General features: G+C 41.2%; 2 protein-coding genes across 7 annotated transcripts; one reads left to right on the forward strand and one right to left on the reverse strand.

Annotated features, from left to right (window-relative positions):
- Positions 1–3,150: 3,150 nt before the first annotated feature.
- On the reverse strand, positions 3,151–9,512 carry tlr5a (toll-like receptor 5a). Of its 6 annotated transcripts, none has more exons than XM_061091271.1 (6): positions 9,344–9,510; positions 9,216–9,260; positions 8,297–8,356; positions 5,206–7,495; positions 4,379–4,467; positions 3,151–3,740 (listed from the first exon to the last, which is right to left on the reverse strand). In XM_061091271.1, the coding sequence occupies exons 3-6, from the start codon at positions 8,342–8,344 to the stop codon at positions 3,501–3,503; spliced, it is 2,667 nt and encodes an 888-aa protein (XP_060947254.1). In that variant the 5' UTR covers positions 8,345–8,356; positions 9,216–9,260; positions 9,344–9,510; the 3' UTR covers positions 3,151–3,500. The 6 variants fall into 6 exon arrangements, with proteins under 6 accessions (XP_060947254.1, XP_060947252.1, XP_060947253.1 ...); XM_061091269.1 differs by having other exon boundaries at positions 9,216–9,346; positions 9,431–9,506; XM_061091270.1 differs by having other exon boundaries at positions 9,216–9,346; positions 9,426–9,501.
- Positions 9,513–11,103: 1,591 nt separating this feature from the next.
- LOC133024245 (intraflagellar transport protein 20 homolog) lies at positions 11,104–12,568 on the forward strand. Its single transcript, XM_061091274.1, has 4 exons — positions 11,104–11,230; positions 11,331–11,416; positions 11,543–11,646; positions 12,496–12,568. Exons 1-4 carry the CDS (start codon positions 11,104–11,106, stop codon positions 12,566–12,568), a joined length of 390 nt encoding a protein of 129 aa, XP_060947257.1.
- The last annotated feature ends 906 nt before the right edge of the window (positions 12,569–13,474 follow it).

Raw genomic sequence — 13,474 nt, forward strand, 5'->3', positions numbered from 1 at the left:
TCTTCCTACTTATCACAGATATGTGTGAGATCGGACAAGAGTTTGAACAAGGGAACGAAGCCAACTTTTTTTTGGATAATTATGAAGTATAATTAGTGTGAAGTTAAGACTACCATTGCTGGACCAGCACAAAAACAACAGACCAGTCAAATTAGCAACAAGCTGCTGAAGTGTTGGCAGCTAAAGATTTAGATTTCTCCCTCTTTGTCGAGAGCAAGGCTAAATTGTGAATCAGTATTGGACTGCGTTCATTTATCATTCATTAACTTCAGATGAATGAGAGCAACTGAAGATAAATTATCATCTGGTTTTTAGGTAAATTACGCTGCCCCCAAGTGGCCAATAAAAGCTCCTCTAGTGCAACTGGAGAAAGTCGTTTGCTCAGAAGCCACAAATGTTCGTTTTCTGTCTTTCCGCACATTCGCCACCGAGCCAACACACAGAAGTGCTGTGTGTTAAGAAGTGTCCCTGATTGAGTCGTCTCTCCAAACAGCTGGCAGATGTAGACATAACATCGCTCCTTTTTCATCCTCTCTTCCTTCTCCGGACCCCTTCACCTTCACCCCTTCTTTTCTGTTACCGAAACCCCTTCCAACCGAAGTGCAGAAAACACCTGTTTCCTACGAGGTCAGCTGGGACAAGAAGCAGCCGTCCTCCCTGCTCGTCTTTCTGTCCCCTGTCCGTCCTCCGCTGAGGAATGTGAAGGCCAATCTGCTCCCACTGTAAGTTTATGGTGAGCTCCACACTGGGTTCAGGCTGTTTTTGTCATGAAGTGTGGAATATTACACTCACTGGGACATCATGTTTGAGGTAGTCATCTCTGTTTTCTTCATCTTCTTCAGGCTTCAGATCAAAAATCAAGTAGCCAACCATTCCATTGATCCCACGTTCCACTGTTTGTCTCTTGATGTGGAGCCTCACACCAATCTTCTGACTATATCCAAGGCCTGCTTTGAATTCTCTAATGTGGAGTTTCATCCTGCTGCACAGACACTTCTCACACTGAGGGGGATTTCTGTGGAAACCTAATTAACCCATCAAAAGGCATTAGTTTTAACACAAACTGCTGCTTTCTACCACAAGTCTGGCTCAGAGCTGCAGTTGGAAAATAGAGGGATGATGCACCAAAGGCTCAGTGTAGGCCGATGGTGCCAGAGGAGGGAGGAAAAGTACCGTGAGGCTTCTGCTGCTTCATCCCTCTAACACCCGTCACAGCCCCTAACCCCAAAATCAAACTCCCACAAACAAACAAGTCGTATAAAGTCATTACATAAGTCAACCAGCCACACTGGGCAAGCTTGATGCTTCTGTGTGGAAGGAAAGATTTTATTCTGGCTCGGAGCGCTCAGACTTCTGCTCACCCCCCCCCCCCCCCCCCCTCGGCCTCAGATCCCCCACGGCTGCGTTTGTTCTCCCCCCCCCGGCCGGGTCGCTGCAGGGAAGATGAGCCCGCTTCCCTCAGACAATCCCTCCTCCGGCTTGCGTGAGCATCCCTGTAATTATATTTACTTAAACAGAGGTCAAATATTAACTATGGCCGTGGGGCAGGGTTTATTACATTTCCCTTCAAGGGAGAATCTCAGAAGCATGTGTGTCTGTTCTAAGTATATTCCGCAGGCCTGAAATAACTGTGAAGAGGCCGCCGAGCTGGAGAGCTTGTTTACAAGGTAAACATTTGCTTCCACTTTTAAAATTAGATTTTGGTGGAGCTGCTGCACAGGGGCAGATTCATGGGCCAGAGTTTCTCTTCTTCCTTTGTTGATCGGTGGAGGAGATGATTTGTTTTGTAACATCCATTTATTATTTTCTCACCTCTGCTCCATTGAATCCCATTCTGAAAATAAAGAGTGCTCCTCATTAGTGTCTCAATTTTCTCCTCAGTTTATTTGTTTTTATTGCTGTGTACTAGCAGCATGGCCTTGTGAGGTGGACCAGTATTGATTGACCAAACGTTTATTACGAAATCTTGTACAGAAATGTATTTTTCCCAGAGGATGAACCTCACCACTCCTGATTGGTCCTGAAGCAACACAAGATTGGCATTTTTTGGTTTTGAGCAAAATGTCTCAACAACCATTGAGTAGATTTCCATGAACAGACGTTCTTGTCCCCCCTCAGGGGGTAATGTAGTAAAAAATTATTTGACCGTCAAATGGATTCTTGTGTAACACGTACTTAAGCGTTATAAATGTGAGCCAAAGCTGTAGCATGTAGAAATGTTCTATTCCACAGTGAATATGTTGGACTTTACTTTGAAAAATCTCCAAATCTATACAGTAAATATGTTTGATATTCAGTATGTAGGTAGTCAGAGATGTCCTGAACACAGGCATATCAGTCTCTCTCTGAACTTATTGAGCAAAGTGTTTTTACAGTACTTTGAAGTATCCTGAAATGGTCTATTCCACAGTGAAAATGTTGGACTTTACATTGAAAAATATCTTAATCTATACAGTAAATATGTTGGACTTTACTTTGTGAGCCAAATGTGAGCCAAAGCTGGTGTATGAGAAGCAATATCACTCTAAAGTCAACGACCCAAAGATTTTTTTTAAACAACACACAGTTTTCACAAATAATTCCTTCTGCCTTTGGGGTCAATAAATGCAGAAGTAATTCCTGATCGTGGTGAAAATTCCAGATACTGCAAAAAGAAAAAAAAGAGAAGCAAGCTGGACAGATATTAATGGACTGTCAGCAGTGCATAAGCAGCAGGGGCCTGAGGAGCGGCTGTAATGTTCTGAGCAGCTGGCTCATAAAGGCCGGGAGGACGGCGGCTGCTGGGGCCAACAGGACGGAAGCTTTCCTCTGCCCAGTAGCTTCCTGTTTTCAGACACACAGCTCGAATGAGAGGGAAGCCGCTGACCCCGGCCTCACTCTCATCTTACAGGCCGACCAACCCTTTACTTATAAATATACTGCACACTTCTTTAGGAACTGCTAATAGGACATGTATTCTTTTGGACAATGACAATAAAGAGCTATTCTATTGTAGTTTTAGAATAAAAAATCAGATTAATGTAAATTTGAATGATCAAATCAATCATACAACTCAAATGTAAAGTAGATATTGAGAGAATATTTATCAAGTATTCATCAAACCACTGAAAGATGTATTCTACTGTATATCCCTCAGGAATCAAACAGCCGTCCAGCAGGAGCCACCTTTATTACTTTTTTAAAGTCTCATTCAAATAAATAATAAAAACACTTTACAGAGAAATGTAATAAAAATCTAGGAAAATCACAGTTTTTTGTCATTATAAAAACAGACAAGGAAAATTATTAAAAACACTGTCAATACACTAATCACCCTAATAACATACAATTTTAATCATTTCAAAAACATAGACATTCATGTGTTTGCACTGTGCATGTGATTGGACCTTGGAGTGTTGTAAATGCTCGAAATGCCTGAAATCTTTCTTCACCCTTACTCTAGTTCTAGTTTACTGGTGACACTGCGTCAAGGTTTCAGGCCCGATTCTGTGACACAGAGTTCACATGGCAACAGCTCGGATGTCCTCCAGCTCGACTCTGTCCTCATTCTGAGGCTGCGGCTGCCCAGCCTGAGGTTTGTCCTCTTCGAACTTCTTCATCTTGGTGTTTCGGAGGATCTGTGAGATCAGTCGCTCATAAAACCAGTCCAGGTCCTGAGGGTCCTCCGGCCATGTCAGGTACTCTCTTTTCTGAACGAATACTCTGATTGCATTGTACCTCATCAGCTTGTAGTGAGCCACCTTTGGTTGTATATCATCAGAAAAGAGATTTCAGTCAGCATTGAAAATCTTCTGTTTTCAATACGTGAACAAGCAGCACAGCAACAGTTTTCTGGCCTGATTGAAGGAATGTTCATTTAAACGTGACTGAAGCCTGCCATCTACTGGTGAAAAGTAAGCATTGGAGCTGCAGACCTTAGGCTCTACATTGTCTGTTAGTCCCCTGGCACAAGACACCAACAGAGTTTGGTAGCTGTTGACTCAACCAATGATTGTATATTAGCAATGTATAACATGACTACTTGCAAATGAATGAGGGCCCCTGTAGTTCAAAGATTTAGTGTGTGAGGGTTAATAGTTTTACAACCCGCAGCCATTCTTAGTGTTGTTGTTGGCAGCAGAAAAGCTAAAATGGTCTTTTAGCAGGGAAATGTCATGTACTTCTCTCAGGAGTGGGTCGCGACTCTATAAGAAGCAGTGAATATTGGGCTTACATTTGTCAGGTTTTCAGAAAAATCCCTCCAAACTGGTTATATTGGTGCTCATTAACAGTTTTCTCACATATTTTCCAAATTAATTTATAGGGGGATAATCTGTCAATGTTGTTTGTACAAGTAATGAAGCCTGTTCAGTCACTAACTCAGCTGCCTCATACACACCTTCCCTATCACCAGCAGAATCAGGACGTTTTCCAGCTCCTCCACCATCCGGCTTTGGGCCAAGGTAAACGCCTCCAGGCACCAGCCATCTAGACAGAGACACATACACACGTTGTTTTTCTCAGGCTTTGATTTCTTTTATTTGGTGCATAATTTCGTAATTCAGAAAAAAAAGATGATGGAAACCGAGCCTTAGCTGGCCACGGTATTAGTTAGAATGCCAGCTTTCAAAAATCAGGATCGCATTAAAGGTGGGGTTGGTTATTTGGTTCTGAAACACTTTCTATTTTATTAGTTGAAATCCTATTTACTTTGGGATAGCCATCAACAAAAATAATCATCTGAAAAAAAATTAAAAGCCAGTGTCTGTGGCCATCCCATGTCTGACAAAAACAAACCGAATCATCCGAATAAAATGATTGGCTGTCATACCCGTCTGTCACTGACCAACCTCACCGCTGTTGCACCCTTACAGGATTACCAACCCTATCTTCAAGGATCTTTGTTTGACATTAGGGAAATATCAGTGTTCACAGCCTTAGATGAAATTACTTTCATATCTGCCTATTAAATATGAAACCAGCAGCAGGGTAGTTAAAATTAAAGACTTGGATGGATCGATACAGCTAGCCTTGGTCTCGTCAAAAGCTCACGAAGAAATATAGCTTGGTTGTTTAATCTATCCAGAAACCTGCAGACTTAATGCTAGGCTTAAATAAACTAAGCTGTGGCTTCATATTTAATGCACATATGTTGAACTATTCCTTGAAAGAAAGTCCAGAACTCAAACGGTCAGTGTAGCCGTGTGAAAATAAGATGAGCTGTACCTTTGAGGAACTCCTTGGAGATGACGCACACGGTCTTCCTGCTGCCCCAGATGGCATCTCTGATGTTTGTCATGTGATCCTCACCGGGCAGGAAGTCTCTGGCCTCGAAACAACAGTGTAAGAAGTTCTCCTCTGAAAACTGGTTGTCAAGTTTGTTCAGTAAAGCAGCCTCCACCCACTTATAGTCGCTGTTGCTGAAGCAGAAGAAGACGTCGTACTGCATATCTTCTAAACAAGGCGCAACTTTCGGCCCCTCGAGAACCCTTCCGACGATCTTCTTGTAGATCACATATATGTGCCCTCTGAGATGGGCGTAGACGACCCCACTCAGGGTGACAGTGACAATAAGGAGGGCAGAGAAGATGAAGAGGGCAAACTTAAGATCCTGGCTGGCCTTTTCGTCGTCCTTTTCACATGGTGTTATGATGGTGGCATAGTCCAGCAGGGGAAGGTTATAGAGAGCAGCTGGAAACTCACATCTGTAACCCTCGGCTGGGCCCAGGATGGTTACATTCGTCGCATTGAGCCATTGCAAGAAGCTCTCCAGATTACAATCACAGTAGAACCGATTCTCTGCCAGGCTGAGAAAGTGGAGAGACTGAAAAGTCATAGGATCCGGGTAAGCTAGGAAGTTGTTCGAGAGGTCGACTTTTTTCAGGCTGACCGGAAAGACATCCGGCTGCAGGAAGGTCAAGGAATTAGTTGAGAGGTCTAGTTCTATCATCGAGCTGAGGCCTCTGAAAATCCCTTGTGGGAGTGCGGTGAGCGAGTTAGAGCTTATACTGAGGGCAAGAAGATTATTAAGAAGATCAAACAGGTCAAGGCATTCCCCCTGTGCCCAAATTATCTGCAGGGAACTGTCACTAAGAAATAACACTTGCAACGTGTTATTATAAGGTATTTTAATATTCTTGTTTAGTGTGCACCCCTTGATGAAGTTGCTGCTGTAGGAGAAAGTCTGGAGATGCTTGAAAGCAGTCACTGTTGAATAAACATCCTCCAAGTTCGTTAATCGGTTTTCGCTGACGTCCACATAGGTGCTGTTCATACCCAAGTCAGCGATATTGTGCAGTGACTTCAACTTGTTGTCACCCAAAAGGAGATACTCTAGGTTTGGTAATGATGCCGGAGAACCCAGGTGGCGCAGCGAGTTCCCTGTCAGATATAACGCTCGTAATTTAGGAAGATCACTGAAGGCTAGGTGTCCCAACGCACCGATGTGGTTGTAAGACAAGTCCAGTACTCTTAAGTCTTTCAGATTGGCGAACGTGTGGGAATATATTTCTCCAAGTAGGTTGGATGAAAGATTGAGCATCCTTAAATGTCCCTGAAGACCATAGAAGGCATTTTTGTTGATCTGATTGATTTTGTTTTTGGAAATGTCAATGATTATCGCAGTCTTCAGGGGACTGAAAATAGCCTTCTGCAAAACAAATATAAAGTTCCGAGACAGATCAAAGACTTTAACGGCGCTGTTCGAGAGGCCTTCGAATGTGCTTTCATCTGGATCAGGTAAGTTCTCAAATCCAAAGTTTTGACCTATTATTCCAGAAGATATGAGATTAGTGATCCGAGTCCCCTGTATCGCATTGAAAAATCTTCTCATTTGGGTGACGTTGAAGCCGTTGGATGATAAGTCCAAGGTATCAAAGGCCATATCTCTGAAAGGGTTTCCACAACTTCCCTCGTCAAAGTGGCCTTCATACATTTTAGCCAAGTGGTTGGAGTTCAGGTTGAGGCTTTGGAAGTATTTCCCCCTGAAGCCAACAAGATCCTCTTCACACAATCTATTGATTGGATTCAATTTGAGGTTTAAGTGTGTGAAACTAGTGAGTCTTGAAAAGAACAGTCCAGGTTTGAGTCTCTTTATCTGGTTCCCGAAGAGATCAAGCATTTCTAAGGAGACAAGGCTCTGCAGGTAGCTGTCGGCCAGGATGGACTCATTCAATCTGCAATAGTCCAAAAACAGCTTTTGCAATTTGAACAGTCCTGCAAATGCCCTCGGCTCCAGCTGAAGCTCAATGTTGGAGCCTAGAACCAACTTTATCAATTTTCTCTGTCTGAAGAAAGCGTTGTTCCTGATGATGAGCGACACTCTCTGCATGCCCAGATCTAACTCTTGCAGCTGCTCGTACTGACTGAGCGAGGTGCTGTTGATCTCACTGATGTAGTTCATTTCCAGGTACAGGTGGGTGATGTTGGGAGGCAGAGCAGGAACCCAGGAGTGACCCCCGGATTGGCAAGCAGCTACAAGGCCATACAAAGGGCATGATGGGTAGCATGCGGTTACCTGCAGATTGGAAGATGACATTATGTCTGTGAATAGAAACAAAAACCCTTAACTCTGCAGTTGATATATTTGGGATAAACCCCAGCTCACTTTCGTAATCAGAGTCTAATGAGATGGAAGGTGTAACTCTAATGTCTGCACAGAAACGTTGGGGCTGGAGCCAACAGCCTGTTAACTTAGCTTTGAAACAGGAGGAATGAGCAACTTTTTAAGTGTTTGTACAATAAGTACAAAAACACACTGAGAGGCTCAGGTCATATGTTATTATAACTTAAATTATTTTTTCTTTTTGTTTATTTATTTTCCATATCGGTCATGAGAGAAAAGATGGGTTTAAAAAGGCAATTTATCTAACCTAATCCAACCCACCATAACATCATTTAATTGACCTGATATAATATAATTAACCCAAACTTACATAACCTAACCTTATCTAACATAACCTCAACCTCACTAAATAACCTAACCTAACCTAGCCCAACCTCACAACCTAATCTAATCTCATCTAATCTAACCTTACCTTAATAACTTAATAACAAATTATGTGCTGTGGTTTTATTTACCCAAACAATATTAGAGTGCTATCAAATTTCTCATCTGAATCTTGGTAAGGAAGAGTGGGAGCACATTTTGAATTAAATAAACATTTTTCCGAAAACACTGAACTACCTCTTTTATTGTTGTCAGGCGTGAATCTGAATGGTTTCAGCTTTTTGTAAGGTCAAAATCCACCAACTGTTCAGTTAGCGAAAAATAAAGTATAACTAATACTTTGTGAGGCTCCGTGTTATACAAACATACCTGTAAGTATAAACCAATGAAGGCCAAATGAGGGCCCAGTGTCCACATGCTGTCCTTGCCCTAAAGAGACGTCCACAGAGAAAAGTCAGAAATGAGCAAAGCTTAAAGGAGTGTTGTTGCATTGAGCCAGCAGTGCAAATATTAGGGAGGACAAAAAGGTGGGGGATTGCCCGGCTGTTTGCTTTAGCAGGTTCATAGATCACTGGTGCTGCAGCTCCACCATCACACTGCTCAGTGCACAACCATTCATCAGTATGATACATGAGCTTTGATTAGGAAATAGTTTGGCACGGTGCTTGTAGGTTACACTGTGGGAAACAGTTTTTTAATGTCCCCTAACTTTGTACATATCAACGATCTCTGGAGTTGGCTACTTATTAAATAATAACGCATGAGTGGTTTGATTTGAATCAAGACATATGTCCCATAATTCCGAGTCGAGGTTTTATAGATCAGATTATTGTCCTGACAGGTCAGCCTGCATGGAGGTGTGGTCACCATGATATAACACTATATTTAAAATATGTGCATTCTGCATTGCAGCAGTGGTATTTTATCATATTTGCAGCCCACTATATAGACCAACGCAGTAATTACTGTAATAATTTTCATCAATAACAATATAACAAAGGTTCAATATCAATATATCCCTTATGGATTGTACAATAACAGTGATGAGGAGTGACATATAATTGGTTGTAAGGTATTTCCTCAGTAAAATATGAATGTTTGTCATTCTCTGCCCATGAAAAATAATTAAAAATCACAACCTTTGCTCAGGAGTCTTTAAAAGTATTGACATATATCGTGATATGAACTGTTATTGCAGAATTTTGGATCTTTTTTCATAAAGTTCACATCTGTATGTCAGGCCACATGTTGCCTGCTCTCATGTTTTCCAAGTATTTCACTCTCTCACCTTGTAAATGGTGATAATGAATCAAAGATCCTCGAGCTGCAGCCGCTGGAATTCTCCAGCGATCGTTGCACAATGTGAGAAGTTTGAAGACGCGTCAAGTCGGAAATAAGACACAGCCGAGTACTCACCAGCTGTAAAGAACGTGTTCAGTGAGATCAAGTGGCTCAGTGGATCAACACATTAAAGTGAAGCAGGTAGCAAAGCAGAGACCTCACCCTCACTGGAAACTTTAGCGCTTTTTTCTCTGCCTGTAAAAAAACACCGTGGTCAAACCAGCCGCCCCTACATTTTAAGTGCGCCCGTGTTCACATCTTTACGGTAAATGAAGGTACGTCCCCCTTCATTTGAAGTCGGGCTATGAAATCGTTATCGTCCCAAACCACAAACAACACAATTTTAATCAATAAGAAAAGTATACAAGGCATACTCCCGCTTAAAAATAAAGGGATAGAGTATACACATAATACAGAAATAAGATAAGATGACTCTGTCCATGTCTGGGTGGCTCTGGTCTGTAGATTCGCATTCTCTCTCTCTCTCTCTCTCTCTCTCTCTCTCTCTCTCTCTCTCTCTCTCTCTCTCTCTCTCTCTCTCTCTCTCTCTCTCTCTCTCTCTCTCTCTCTCTCTCGGTCCTGCTCAAACACTATTTTTATTGTTTGTGTGCTGGACGTTGTGTGCAGAGCTTTATTACTCTTCACATATTTGGTTTGTAATAAGCTTGAATTATTTTTCATATGTTGCATGTTGACTATTCCAGATATCTTCTGTGAAGTAAGTGGTATAATCTTCAGACCCAAGTTCACACCATTTCAAATTAAAAGCTCTGCAATTCATCTCATTATGTTGTGCTTTGGAAGACCACTTGCTAAAGATAAACTGATTATATGAGTGTTGCCATAATAGAGATCAGCGCCCCCGACTCTTATTCTCTTACTCTTATTTATCATATTACGTATTAATTATTTACTCTGTAAGTACTCTCAGTACCGCACACTACTTCCACATACTTCAACCAATTTCAACCATTCAAACATCTTAATTTTTCAGTTTATTGGCAGATGGCATCCAACGTCAAGGTGCATTACAGCAATACACTGCATTGGTGCACCATACCTGGAGCTACTTCTTCTTCTTAATTTGTTTTTTTGGCGGGTGACAACCAACTTGCATTGCTGCTATCTACTGTATCGTGATAAATGCGATAAAATTAGTTGAGCACTTCCTCTTCATCCTCTCCCCCTACTCAGTCCACTAGCGGGTGGCAACCACGCGTCATTTCTGCTTGCATAATCTGGGTCAATGATATGACCATCACAGGTAATTTTTTAACTTGGCAGTGTGACAAATCTGTTGTATCCTTTGATCGGATGTGGCATCAACACATGCCTTTGATCTAAGGCAGATCCAATGAAGAGGAAGACAGTGGATGGAACAGTAGATCCGGTAATTCACCGAACAAAGAAAAGAAGATTATTTGTTTGTTTCAACCAGGCATTTTAGAAGCTCAGCATTAAAACGGCAGAAAAGCACCTGCCTGTCCTGCCACATGGTAATCTTTCATTGAAGAAAATATAGACCCCCCAAGTGTTTACTTTTTAACACATCAGCTGCTGGCAGACAATGTCAGCAAAATGGATATTGTCTCAGTGTGATAGCCAAATAAAAAGTCATTTTACAGCTTAAGATATGTTGCACGCTGTCCGGTTGATACTGTGGGATTCAGTGTTTAGTCTTCTATGGAATGTTATATTCTGTCTGTGAAATAGATCTTCTCAAAGAGGGCTCTCCACCACAAAGTCTGTTAAGGCTACTGTTCATATACATGTGTGTATTTATCTCCGTTCATTTTTCCATCTTTCGTGTTTTTGTCTCCTTTGTTACAGCAGCCATGGCTAAAGACCCGCTGGCCAAGGCAGGCATTTATTTTGATGAACTCAAGAACCTCACTGCAGTGGAACCTGATGTCAGCAAGAAGACCTCAGCGCTGCAGGAGGGGTCGAAAGACTTTGTGGACAGTGAGCAATAAAGATTTTGTTGAGGCCATTTGGTCATGAGTGTTTCCCTCTGTCTATACCAACTTGATGTACATCTGTGGGAATTTGTTATCTGTTCCAGAAATTGAACAGTTTCAGAAAATAGCCGCAGGTTCGATTCGGCTGATTGATGAACTGGCAAAAGAAGTGGAAAAACAAAAGAGGAAGGTATGCTTGCCATTGAAAGCTGGAATGGATGAACTCTTCTTCAAATCACTTTAGCTGTTTTTACCTATAGACTTTACAGTATGTGCCTCTGTTTGGCCGAAGTATTCATGTTCTCTTCTCCTTTAGGCGATAGCAGCGAGGAATCTGCGGAAGTTAATGGCAAAACAGAGGGAGGTTCAACAGCAGCAGCTGCAGGCTCTCATTGCTGAGAAAAAGAGCCAACTTGAGAGGTAAATTGTGTGTAGGTCAACTTCATTACGAAAAGTTAAATAGTGCTAGTATGTGCTAGATACGTCCTGGCACTCTTTCCATTTAAGTCAAGGGATCTGTCCCTAACCCCAGTATTAAACAAGCCCAGGGCTCAATTATTAAAGGCCACAGTATTGATAAGCTCCATTATTAACGGCCCTGCTCTCTTCACTCCAGATGTTAAGAAAAAAGATTTCTGATCTAATGTTGTGATCCTCACATGTTTTCTTACTATTTCTGTGATGAATGCATTTGATTATGATGTATTTTAGCTGTTCTCAGTTTAGAAGAGACATCTCTCTGCAAGTCTCCCAGTGAGCCCACACAAAAGAGTTATCTACATGATACAAACATGGGTTACATTGTTTTGGATGCATTCATAAATTCCATCATAAATGGTCGGACCATTTTAAATAGGAAATTTAGTTTTGCATTCATGAAATGTTTATATTTTCAATTAGAAATCTAGAGCTGACCAGGTTGTGGGTTGACTGTGTCATGGAGTCTAGCACAATACAGTCATGTGCTATGTGGCAGCTTTCCAGGAAAGTGTTTGATGTGTAATATTAATTTTTATAACAGTAAATGATAATAGACACAAATTTTAATTCTCACATTTACCAGTAGGTAGCTCATGCCATGACATCATCTGGTGACTGTTATTATTTTGATGTAGCAAATTGTTACCATTCTAAATTGTTGTCTTCTATCATCATTTCTACTACACACATCATTCGTAATCACTTTCCTGTGAGTGATAGGTGTTTTTATTTTGTATTGTATTAATTTTGTCATAACAGTTTGTCTACTGTTGTGTTTGCTTGTCTCAGGTACCGTATCGAGTATGAAGCCTTGTCCAAGGTGGAGTCAGAGCAGAGCAAGCTCATCAACCAGTTCATTTAGCAGAAGTGAGGATGTGACTGGGAGACTGGGATGAAAGCCTGAAGACAACAGTGTCTCTCGGTCTGTCTGTCATTGATGACAGGGCGAGTAGATTTACTTCTTTTGACTAGATACATTCTGTCAATTGGACAAGAAAAAGTATCATGTTTTGCCTTTTTTTACAACATTGTGTAATTATGTTTTGTTCCAATAAACTGACTTGATATCCATTTCAACACTGCTCTGTCATGCACCTAAACGAAAATATATTTTCTCTAATGTGAATTCAGAGTAGAAATAGTTGGTCCCAATATCAATTTCTGTATTGAAGCCTACAGAAGATTTTTTAAAACACCAATCATTTTCTGGAAGTGCTTCACCTGCCAGGTCATATATTTATCTGTCAGCTGAATCACTTAAAAATGCAGTGATCAAATATCAGTGTCAGCTCAACAGGAAGGAACAGAAACAGAGGTAGAAATATCCTGTCTTTTCGACTCCTGTTTGGATCAACCTCCTAAAATTCCTATTCCTACATTTCCCATAATGCAACGTAATAGCAAAAGTTGTGAACTTGGGTCTGAAGATTGTGTTGATTGCTTACCATGCCTTTGAAATAGCTGAACCGCAATGTATGAAAAAACGACACCATTTAATAAAATAATTAAAACCTATGTATAGGCCACACACATTAAACAGTAATTAAACAATTTGTTGGATTTTATGAAAAAACATTGACTATAAAATCTTCACTGCAGATAAACCAGGTATAATGAAGGTAAACCTCTCTCTGTAGCATAGACTGATTATAAAAAAGCTCTGCACAACAGCTAGCATATACACATTAGAAAGTGACAGTATATTGTAGAACTGTTTGAGAGGGAGTCACTAATGACAAGGATTATATCTGAAGTAGCTCCAGAGCTT

This window comes from Limanda limanda, chromosome 18 (genome assembly GCF_963576545.1).
Source record: "Limanda limanda chromosome 18, fLimLim1.1, whole genome shotgun sequence".
Taxonomy (NCBI): Eukaryota; Metazoa; Chordata; class Actinopteri; order Pleuronectiformes; family Pleuronectidae; genus Limanda; species Limanda limanda.

Coding starts and splice junctions, on each gene's coding strand:
- tlr5a (XM_061091268.1), bottom strand. CDS start 8,344: ATGTGGACACTGGGCCCTCATTTGGCCTTCATTGGTTTATACTTACAG. Junction 7,496..8,296: donor TCATTGGTTTATACTTACAG/GTATGTTTGTAT, acceptor TCCAATCTGCAG/GTAACCGCATGCTACCCATC. Junction 4,468..5,205: donor CTCCAAGGAGTTCCTCAAAG/GTACAGCTCATC, acceptor GTCTCTGTCTAG/ATGGCTGGTGCCTGGAGGCG.
- LOC133024245 (XM_061091274.1), top strand. CDS start 11,104: ATGGCTAAAGACCCGCTGGCCAAGGCAGGCATTTATTTTGATGAACTC. Junction 11,417..11,542: donor TGGAAAAACAAAAGAGGAAG/GTATGCTTGCCA, acceptor CTTCTCCTTTAG/GCGATAGCAGCGAGGAATCT. Junction 11,647..12,495: donor AAAAAGAGCCAACTTGAGAG/GTAAATTGTGTG, acceptor TGCTTGTCTCAG/GTACCGTATCGAGTATGAAG.